Below are 12,103 nucleotides of genomic sequence, written 5' to 3'. Positions count from 1 at the left end.
CACATGTCTCTGGCTCCCACATGCCATCAGGGTTTCTCATGAATTATGTTACTGATCTGTTAGCATTGCTGATGGAAGTGATTTTTTTAGGACGAAAGGATAGTATTCCATTACTGAACATTTGCCAGGGCTCAAAATATCTCTTCTCTTATAAATGGTGTTAATGTACCAGTAAGTAAATCTGAAATATATCATCCTAGTACTATGCTAACAGCCACATCTTAAACCATCAGAGACATTTAATGTACTGATACTTGAGAGATTCTATCTGTATGTAATCCACGTTATCTGAACAATTTGTCATTATAACTCAAGCTTTATGCAGCCTAAATTTACGAACACATTAACAAATTTGATAGACCCCTTGACATTACATACCTTGCCACAGTTTTGACCTACAGAATTGTAATAAACTGATCAGACCAAAAGACCGGCTTCTTTGCTCTTTAAAGCTGTTTACATAATGTCCTTTAAGTGCAGATCAATGTCCGTTCAATTTCCCAACTATGTATGTGTCAAAAATACCTCTCTCAACTGTCAACTCACCTTCACCAATGGGAGCCTTGTGTGAGACAGTTTTACAGCCCAGGCAGACTCTGAAACTGAACCTTTAAATCAAAAGACCAAATAGAGGGATTAATCAATAGGGAAGCTTTTATTTTCTTTATTTTTTCCCCAGGCTGAATCCCCAGACAGAACAATCAAATCAGTCTACTCTAAGTTATACCTGAGCCACTAAAGGTTATTTGACAAAGATGTTCTCTTTCACAGAGAGAAGTTAGTTGTATTTTTTTTTTTTTTTTTTTTAAATCAGACCTGGTTTTGGAGGTTTATTTACAGGTCTTTCCCGCCTCTCCCACCCAAAAAAGAACCCCCAAAAAACCCCTAGCCAATTCTTGCTGCTAAATAGATGTGTGTCTTCATGGTCTATTATTTCTATCAGTGTGTTCGACTAAATCATATCAGAATATATGAAGAATGTTCACTTAACAAGGTTTGGGTTCTAGAAAGAAAACTAAAGAGATTGATAGGTTCAAGCTTGTAAGTGATCTCATTGTTTCATCAAAGACTTGATAGCTTCTTTTATCTACATCTTTATCTTTTGGCAGGAAAGTAATAAATAAAATACCAATGAGGGCCCAGTGTGTTGATATCTGCACTCAGTGTGTTCATTTAAATTATGCAAAATGATAAATGTCTTTTTTACCATTAACCGAATTTAAATGTTTTAACTGCAAATTAAGACCAGTGTCTACATCTTAAATGTCTTGCAGAGTTTCACGGTGAGATGCTTTATCAGCATGAAATGTTAAATTAATTTTACATAATGTGGATAACCCACCACAACAATGTAATACTATCAAAACAATGCAAAATATGCTTATTACACTTTATCTCATTATTAAAACAGCCAGGCATTACTTTTTAACTGATTTGAATGCAGATGCACTTTGAGCCAGATCAAAGTTCAAATCCTGATCATTCTTTTCCAATTATCTTTGGGGTTCAAGTTTGAGTCCATTAAAGGCCTGAGTCAGAAATTCAGATATGTACTTTCCCTATTTTTTTAAAGGGGCTAGTTCCCAGGTTCTGCTTTGGCTTATTATTGATTCGGTGGCACTAAAAATAGTGAAAACCTTTAAGGGTAGACTAACTGGGTTGTAGAAAATAAGGAACAAAAAACCCTCCCCTCTGAACTTCACCCACTTTAAGACATAAACTCAACCCAAACATTTATTTTTACTGAAACCATATGTCATGTGGTACTGTACATATGACTGTGTTTAATCTATATTATGTTAGCACCCAACGACCCCAAACATTACTTTAGGTGCTGTTCAAATACATAAGTAGATATAGTCTCTGCCCCAAAGAGCTTGAAATGAGATGCAACAAACAATTGTAATGAACAGCAGAAGGGGAGTGGGGAAGGTGGAAAGGTGTTATGAAGATAGGGGCATGCAGTTACATAGGTTAGCTATGTGCACATTTTGATGGTTCTGAATAATTTACAATTAAAAATATTAGCTGTGCTTGACAACAATTCAATGTAGCCATTTCTTGTAGGCACCACAGCAGAAGTTGATGCTGAGGAATGGATACGAAGGAGTGGACTAATTTTTGATTAGTCTAGGAAGCATATTGCATGCATAAGGAGTGTAGAAATTTGAAAGTGTAGAGATTTATGAGAGAAGTGGACAAATTGACATTCAAAGCTAGCAGCACTGTCCGAGTGGATGACTGAATGTACAAGGCTGGCAAAAAAGTAGAACATCTTTTTACTTATGAACTGAGCACATGTGAACTAGAATCACTATGAGATAGTACATATGAAGCCCCACAAGACCACTTTTACAGAATCACTCTTCAGTGAGTTGAAGCATTGACTTAATTCACCATGTCAGCAAGAAAAAGTGTGGGTGTATATATATACACAGCAATAAAAAACCTGCAGCAGCAAGTCTCAGAGCCCAGGTCAACTGACTCAGGCATGCAGGGTTAGCACTGTGGGGTTAAAAATAGCAGTGTACACATGCAGGCTTTGACTGGAGCCTGGGCTCTGAAGCCCGGCAAGTGAGGAGGGTCTCGGAGACCAGTCTCTTGCCTAAGCCCAAATGTCTACACTTATTTTTAGCCCTGCAGCGCAAGACCTGCAAGCCTGAGTTAGCAGACTGGGCTTTGAAACTTGGTATCACAGGGTTGTTTTTATATGTAGACGTACCCTGATAGTGAGCATAGTAATTTCATCATAAATAAGATTCCTAATTATTTTACATATCACAAGTAATATAAGAGATGTCTTATTAAAAAAAGAAATCCAGCATTTAGTACTGAATTATATCAGTACCCCAGGTTCCCAAATTTGTTCACTTCTGTGCAGACATATAAGGATAATTTATTATCGTCACCTGCTTTACATACTATAACCACTGATAGTAACTCTTCTTCTAATTTAGTTAAAGACTAACATTCTCAATTAAGAAATGATGTTATGGATTTGTAAAATAAGTGCTGTAAATTATTATTCATGGAGAAATATGGTGAAACATTTATTTTAAGAACACTAAAAGCATTTAATAGTCTATTTAAATTATACTAATAGTTTAGTAAATATGCTGCCTGTTAATAAGAGGTGTCATTAAAGAATTATATAATATTGCATCTGTCATAAAAAAAAGAAAAGAAATGGCATGCAGTTCTATTGTCAGACCTTTTCTATGACAGATATCATACTAAGTAATTGTCAAATGATGTAATTAACATAACGTGTTACATAGATCCAAGTCATATAATCTTTTTTCACGAGTAATACCGGTAGTCCTCGACTTTACAATGTTAAAGTTATGACGTTTATAAATTGTCATTGTGTTTCAACTTTACAACGTGGGTTTCGACTTTACAATGCTCGATCTGACATTGTTCCTATGGGAAATTCGAGTTACGATGTTTTCGACTTAAGACGTGATTTTCAGGAACCAATTGTGTTGTAAGTCCGAGGACTGCCTGTACAGCATTACATAATTGCCAAATGACCTAATTAAAGCAACTTATTTTACTGATCAGTATTACTAAGTGCCTAAGTACCATAAGAGCCTAAATTTCTTTGAATGACACTGGGACTGAAACTCTACATGTCTATGTAATATTAAAAATGGGACTTAAGCTTACATTAGGTGTCTTTCAAAATTGTACCCAAGGTGTATTATTAATGCAGGTCTTGTTTTCAGCCTTAGTCATGGTTTGCATCTATTTAAAATTGTTAGATATGAGAGAAATCATTTTAGCATTTTAACATACATATAATGTGAGATGAAATATTAAAACTGATGTTAATACAAAACTAAATTTGGAAATTTGAATACAGAAAATCAAGAGATTGAGAACCACTTTGGGTTCCATTTTCCCATCACCATGGACAACTGTGCTCCAGGAGCGATGGACCCATAAAGGAGGGAAGGTGGTGTTTGTATTACTATGTTACGCTTTGTTATGCTATTCAAGAATCTTATACTGTGGCTATCACTGTGGTGTCTGAGTGCCTTCCAGTAGTATATTAAGCAACATGACTGGAATCCATCACATGTGGGTCTTTCCTTTTTTTCTCTCTTCCTCTACTTGGGGGAATAATTGTGTGTGACTGGTTTTGTTTTAGTTGGGTTTTGTTTTTTGTCGGAGGTGGATGTCTGCAGTACTATGTGTTTTTCTTGTTGATCACTCAGTCAAAGTGCATTCTGTCCTTGGAATAAAAAGTGGGGAGGTTTATTGTGGTTCCTAGATCCCATAAGAGTTGCTCCTACAGTCTTGGGCAGGTCCCAAGAAGGCTCTGTCTCCTGCACAGGTAAACTTTTCCTATGCAGTAGACAACTTCATTGTGCCAGAGGAGTGAAACTGTTGTCTGGGGTCCCCACCCCAGCACTTCTAGTGGTGTTTTAGTTCCTTGGCCCATGGCCTTTGAATTCCTTGAAGAATAGGACCAGGATCTTGAATTTGATCTAGGTATCAATGGGGAGCCAGTGTAGTGACCAAAGGAAAGATTTGAAGTACTCAGGATAACTTCTGTTGCTGAGGAGAAACACTGCTGTATTAGTTGCAATATCTAAGGGCTGTGAGTTTCATGTCCAGGGAGATTTCATTTCTATAGACCATTTTATGAGGTAACAAATATGTGATAGAGGCCTGTTGTGCTGTTCCAAAATCCACCCTTTTACTGAAGGTTATCTTTACTCTGTACCTTTAAAAATGTGACATAAGTAAAAAGAGCCTGAAGAGAGACTGTGCTCATAATCAATTCTCTGTAGCGTCCCACCTATAAAGTGGAAATCATACTACAATGTCCTACCTCACAGTGCTGCTGTGAGGATTAACTAATGACTGCAAAGCACTTTGTAAACTTAAAATGGTGTAGTATGGATATAATCACTTGCACACGTTTTCTCTGTCCCTCCACCTAGCCTCAATGAGCTCATTGCCTAGTTGGTTCTGATGAGTCTAACCTTGTCTGGCTACCTAGCATGTCAACAAAATAACTCTGCATCTCCCCATGAGGTCTCAAAGCTACACAGGCACACACACACACTTACAATTACATACAAAAGTACAAAAGATCTTAACAATAGTGCTTTATTAAAATGGTTTCCTTCAAATGCAGCCTACGCGCTAGTCGTCAAGGGCATTTAACTCTATGGAAAGCTTGAAAGCATAGCAACAAGCCGGTTTTGATCTGTTGGGACACAAAGAGATGATAGATATCAGTCAAAATCCTAAATCTGAATAATTTTGAAGTGCATCTATCTCAAAATCAGTTTGACTTAATTTTAGCACACTTTGCAGAAACAGAATAAATAAGGCCAAACTAATTCTAGTTAAAATTACACTGCTCTGCAGCCAAAATGCTTCTGAAATAAATGTAGTCAAACTTTACTAATTCTGGGTCACTGAGAATGAAAATGATGCTTAAAATTGTTGATTGGCTCTAGTTTTCAAGATATGCTAATGGATCAATATATACGACCCTTGACTTGGGAATGGCGGAGGATAAGTGAGTTATAAAGGGAAGGGATCTCAATTTAAACCAGAAATGACTAAAATACATCTTTGACTGGATCTATGAATAAATCTGTGACTGGGTTTGGACAGTACTTGCTTTTTAGGTAAAACAATGAATGATGCAATCTGAAGCTGGTATTGCGTCATACATGATATGAATTGCATCATGTTATTCCTAGAAGTCATGGATGAGGCAATCATAACGAAGCTTACATTACTCTGCTGAACAAATTGCCTATTATTAGCTCTAGAAATCATACAGTGTCATGCTCTCTTATTTGTCAGTGTTTGATTTTGCAAAGGAACACATTTCTGTGTAGCCAAAGTGAGCAGAGATGCCTCGTACTTGTGTGAACAGTGCAGATAACTTCTGTTATGTTTGTGGTGAAGTGACTTTTGCATCACAAAAGCGCAGTATAACCACTATGGTTAAGAAAGCCTATCACCTTTATTTTGGCTGCAAAATTGGAGATCAGGACAAGAGGTGGGCCCCACACATATGCTGCAACACTTGCGCAACAAATCTTGGCCAGTGGTTGAACAGGAAAAGGAAAAGGAAATCTATGCCTTTTGCAGTGCCAATGATTTGGAGAGAGCCAACAGATCATACCAGCAATTGTTACTTCTGCATGGTGCCTCCCAGTTGGGAAATTTGTGTCAAAGAAGAAAAAGTGGACTGTGCATTATCCAAACATTCCATCAGCTATACGCCCAGTACCCCACGGAAAAGGACTGATGGTTTCTGATGCACCAGAACCATTCTCACTTGAGTCAGACAAGGAAGAGGATGAAACTTCTGGTCCTGAAACATCAGTGTCACAGGACCCACATTTTCTCCCATCCTCCTCCTCTGAACCACACCTCATAACACAAGTTGAACTGAATGACCTTGTCAGGGACTTGGAACTACCCAAGAGTAAGGCAGAGCTGTTGGGCTCCAGATTACAGCAGTGGAATCTCCTGGCAGGTGATGTTAGGGTTTCCATGTTCCGTGACCGTCAAAAGGATCTTGTCCCATACTTCTTCATGGAAGGTGATCTTGTAGCCTGCAACAACATCGATGGTGTGTTGGCAGCCCTCAACATCGTTCATGATCCAGATGAGTGGAGACTGTTCATTGATTCATCGAAGACGAGTCTTAAAGCTGTTTTACTGCATAATGGCAATGTTTTGCCATGAATTCCAGTTGGTCATGCAGTCCATATGAAGGAAACCTATGACAACATGAAACAACTTTTGAGGTGCATAAACTATGACCAACATCAGTGGCAGCTTTGTGGCGATTTGAAGGTTGTTGCTCTCTTGCTTGGTCTGCAGACTGGATACACAAAGTACTGCTGTTTTCTCTGCGAATGGGATAGTCGTGCAAGAGATTCCCACTACATCAAGAAAGATTGGCCACTCCGACAGTCATTGGAGCCTGGGAGGAAAAGTGTTCAGCATCCACCACTTGTTGAATCAAGGAAGATATTGTTACCACCCTTACAGATCAAGCTGGGTCTGATGAAGAACTTTGTCAAGGCCATTGACAAAACACAAGCAACTTTCAAGTACCTTCGTGGAAAATTTCCAAGGTTAAGTGAAGCGAAGATAAAGGAAGGTGTCTTTGTTGGTCCTCAGATTCGTGAACTTCTTCGAGATGATGCATTTGACCATGCACTGCGTGGCAAGGAAAAGACGGCATGGAAAGCCTTCCAGTTAGCGGCAATAAATTTTCTCGGAAACAACAAGGCAGACAACTACAGGTTGTTGGTGGAAAACCTCCTCAAGGCATACAAAAGCCTTGGTTGCAACATGTCACTAAAGATACATTTTTTGCACTCTCATCTAGATTTTTTTCCTCCGAACTGCGGAGCAGTGAGCGACGAGCACGGCGAGCGATTTCACCAGGACATTGCAACAATGGAGAAACGCTATCAGGGCAAATGGAGCCCATCAATGCTTGCAGACTATTGTTGGACAGTGACAAGAGATGCTCCATTTAATGAATACAAGAGACAAGCCAAGAAGCGCCGAATAGACACTGAATAGGACTAAACTATGTACATAATAGTTTTTTGCCTTTTGTTTCATAATAAATTTTATTTATATAATCCTTTTGCTGATTTTTAAAGTGTTACATAAACAGGACAGGTGAAATATTATCATGTAAAGCAACCATAAACACATGAAAAGACCTAGGTTTACAATTTATGATTAAAACTCTACTATCTACACAATATACATAGACATAAAATGTAAAAACTTAAATATCTTAGAAACAATAGCCAATCAGTTGTTTCAATTGTCATATTTGAATTCAGCACCTCAAAATACATAATAAATAGCACATTTTATCTCTGAAGCAGACAACTTCTCAAAAATTGTAGACCAGTGTTATTGGTGAGATTGGGGGAAGGCTAGAAACAGGGCTTATCTGGTTGCAACCATAACTGTGCAGCTACAACTATAATTTTTACAGCAAAAGATTTTTAAATGCAGTTTTAAACATTACTAATTATGCTATTATATTTGACTGCAGGTGACTTACGAAATTGTTGGAGCTATTGAAAAAAATAAAGATTCACTTTCACAAAATCTCCTATTTGTAATGAAAAGTAAGTGCTTTTTTGTTGTTAGAATGTGCTACATCATGCCTTCACTTTCTAATCATTACCATAGTTTTATAAAATATGTCATCCACAACTTAATAATTGAAAGAAACTTTTCATTTTAAATACCAGAAATAATAATACTCTTACTATAGTATACATTGTGTACAAGTTATTTTGAAGCCCAATCAAAACTTTAATTTAAACAGGCTTTTAACAGCTGTACATGTAAAACATCTTTCTGTGACATTAAGGGTATGAATTTTGAAAAGATTTTTTCTAAAGACTAATGAAAACAACTAAGGTTTCTAAAGTTATACCAATTGTAGTGGGATTAATTTAATTACTAAAAATGACTCAAGAACTGCTACTAAAATGGCATTTTGTGGGTGTGCCTGTATTTTTCAGTAAATAGACACCTAATGTGTCTAGGTGAGGAAAAGGATTCTGTAAATTTGGTTCAGTGTGCCTATTCTATAATTGTATGTCTAGTAATAATTTTGTAGACATCTTTGTTTATTTATTAGTGAATTATAATTATATAGTTAGAAATTTCTTGTCATTTTATGTTTACCGTTGTCTTTGTATTTAAAAAGAAATCCACTTTCCTCAAGGAAACACGACAGTTTATTTTCTCGCAGATGTTATCTTTCTTTCCCTAAACCACTGCAGAGTATTTCAACTAAAATATTATCTATTATATTTTATGCCACAGAAATAGAGGTCTTCTGATGTAATATTTGCCTTCAGAATCAACACTGCTAGTAGAATATATTGACTTCCTAGCAATTATACAGTGAAATTAGCTAAACTCTCTGATAAAGTCATTGCTGCATTTCAAAGACAAGCAGTATTGACAAAAATATGAGCGTTTAATAATATTATGGATGAAGGAACAAATAAAGAATTGAACTTGAATATATTCCTATTTATTATAGTTTTAGCAATATTCTAGTTCTTTGTTGTTTGAACTTAATTTGTATTATACTATTCCAGGGGTAGGCAACCTATGGCACGCGTGCCGAAGGCGGCACGCGAGCTGATTTTCAATGGCACTCACACTGCCCGGGTCCTGGCCACTGGTCTGGGGGGCTCTGCATTTTAATTTAATTTTAAATGAAGCTTCTTAAACATTTTAAAAACCTTATTGAATTTTACATACAACAATAGTTTAGTTGTCTATTAGACTTATAGAAAGAGACCTTCTAAAAAGGTTAACATGTATTACTGGCACGCAAAACCTTAAATCAGAGTGAATAAATGAAGACTCGGCACACCACTTCTGAAAGGTTGCCGACCCTGTACTATTCCTTGCTGTATGATGATCTGCTATACAGTGAGTATAAGAAATGTATATAAACATACAGTGTATTCCAAAGGTAAAAGACAGAGAGCATTATTCCTTTCTATCATATAGCCTCTCCTTTTATTTTCATTACTACATTATGGATCCAGTTGAGGCAGTCCTTTATAAGGAAAAAGGGGAAATTGCCTTTGATATATAAACTCTTTGATATGGTGAATGTGAGTGTATATATAATTTAGAAGTCAAATATCAATAGATCCAACTAATTGAAGAGGACTAAACATAACATTTTCTAAAGCACATTCTTATTTTCAAAAGTGACTTAGGCATGTAGGAGTTTAAATCCCATTTAAATAAATCTGTTAGTCTTTAAGGTGCCACCAGACTCCTTGTTGTTTTTGTAGATACAGACTAACACAGCTACCCCAATACTTAAATCCCATTGACTTTCAATGAAACTTAGGCTCCGAAGGCCAGATTTACAAAGGTATTTAACCAGCTAAAGATGCAGACAGGTGCCTAGTGGGATTTCCACAGTTGCTTAAGTGAATTAAATGCCAACTCCCATTGATTTTCAATGAGTCTTAGGGCAGGTATTCACTAACCGCTGGATCGGCGGATAGAGATCGATCTATCGGGGATCGATTTATCGTGTCTCGTCTAGATGCGGATAAATCAATCCCTGAATGCTCTCCCTGTACTCCACCTGTACCCCTGTACTCCAGCTCACGAGAGGCGGAAGCGGAGTCGACGGGAGAATGGCAGTGGTTGACCTGCCGCTGTCCTCACGGCCAGGTAAGTCTACCTAAGATACACCGACTTCAGCTACGCTATTCACATAGCTGAAGTTGTCGATCTTAGATCAACACCCACTCCCCCAGTATAGACCAGAGCTTAGTCTCCCCCCACACACACACACTCTCTCTCTCTCTCCTAAGAGCCTAAGTCACTTTTGAAAATGGGATTTAGGCTCCTAAATCACTTTGAGGCTTTTGAAAATTTTACCCTGCGCCTAAAATAACAAACACACAGAAACAAAGACCTGTTAGCATAGACTGTGATTCTAATTTTGGGGGACATCTTGTTACTGCTTCTAATGATGGCACTGGACTTTTTTACTGGGGCTACTGGTCATCCCCTTGGATCCCACTTTGAATAGAGAGTAGTGGTGGTCTTACTGAGTCAAGGGAGTTGTTTTAGACTCTAGTTCTCCTTAAATATATGATTACTATTATGTTAATTATAGTAGTCTTTGCAACAAAAGGGAAGCTGATCCATTATCCTGTTAATTTACACAGTCTGTCACAAGTAAAGAGCAACCTGTAGAACTACTGCTTGTTATGCTAAATATTATGATTTTACTGTTACCTCATCTTTCCATTCCTCAATCCCACATCCTACTGCATGTCTGTCTATTTCATCCACACATTAGGTCTTGTCATAATCCTAGATTGTGAGTTCTTTGGGCAGCGACTACCTTTTTATTTATTTATTTTTTTCAATTTGTTTGTATTTCACATTCAACAATAGGCTCTTGATTGGGTCTCCAAGGTGCTCCTGTAAAGCAAATAGCACATGATAATAAATATAGGGACTCTATCACCATAGCATCTAAAAACAAGAATTTAAATAAATAAAAGCAATGAGGGATATTAATAAGAATTAGCTGTTAGTTTTTATTTTGGTATTCCACTATATATTTACATTCCAGTATAAACTATTCTCATGTCACTTTCTAAAATCTTAACCTAGATTTCTTGCAAAGCCCCTTCTTCTTCCTCCCCACCCACACACTGTTTTAAGAATTAATAATGCAATCATTTTCTAGCCTTCCATGTTAGTTCTACAGCCTGACCCATCATTTGTCCCATGGAAGGACAACTGAGCTTTTATTTTGAATTTTCAACCCTCAGTCAGCTCACAGATTAGTTCGGTGCTTAGTTTCCATTCCAAGCAAAGCCGTTACCAAGTCTACCCAGTTGACCTTTTCCTTACAGGAGAAATTTTAGAACATGAGTCTACTCAGCCTGTGACTAGCATAACACTCACCAGCAGACGTTCTCTAAAGTTCAGTTACCATTGTTTCTTTGTCATATTTTTTTCATGTCTTGTCATGCCGACCCCCTTTATGGAACATCCTACTCTTGCCTGCCAAACCAGTACCCTCTTGTTTAAATTCCCCTTGAAAACTCATCTCTTCTGTGCTATCCACAATAAGTGAGTCAAAAATGGATAGCAGCTTATTGCTCTTATTTGGTACACATATTAAAAACTACCCTGAAGCTCTATAATATGCACATGTTTAAAATGAACAACTGTGAAATCAGGTTGCTACAACTCTCTCTTCTCTTTCCCATCCCTTACTGTTTGTCACTCATCACAGGGTTAACTGCACCTTTGACACCCTCCCCCTCCTTGGTTTCCTCAAAGGCACGCACTTAAATGTTTCAGACCCTACCTGTCACCTCTCTTGGGTAGAAACCTGTGTCTTTCTGCCTCCAGGAATTTAGGCTTACAGTCACTCTGCTTCTCACAGTGATTTTCGCAGCAGATCTGACCAGGGTTCAGCACATATGGTTTGCTCTTTCTCCAGGGGTTGCAACAGTATACTCCAGCTACCCAGTCAGTCTTCACAAAGCATACTACATTTATTCTTGGG

The 12,103-nt window shown here is 37.6% G+C and overlaps 1 protein-coding gene across 2 annotated transcripts in view; it reads left to right on the top strand.

The window, feature by feature from the left end:
* The window catches only part of MYO16 (myosin XVI), a 559,391-nt gene that overhangs the window by 434,781 nt on the left and 112,507 nt on the right, over positions 1 to 12,103 (top strand). For both annotated transcript variants that reach the window (XM_034758177.1, XM_034758176.1), the window contains one exon: positions 8,069 to 8,144. In XM_034758177.1, coding sequence (XP_034614068.1) covers positions 8,069 to 8,144 — 76 coding nt within the window. The remainder of the gene's footprint in view (positions 1 to 8,068; positions 8,145 to 12,103) is intronic.

This window comes from Trachemys scripta, chromosome 1 (genome assembly GCF_013100865.1).
Source record: "Trachemys scripta elegans isolate TJP31775 chromosome 1, CAS_Tse_1.0, whole genome shotgun sequence".
In the NCBI taxonomy this organism is placed as follows: domain Eukaryota; kingdom Metazoa; phylum Chordata; order Testudines; family Emydidae; genus Trachemys; species Trachemys scripta.
Note: the sequence above shows the minus strand (reverse complement) of the source record. Positions and strands in the feature narration are given on the sequence as shown.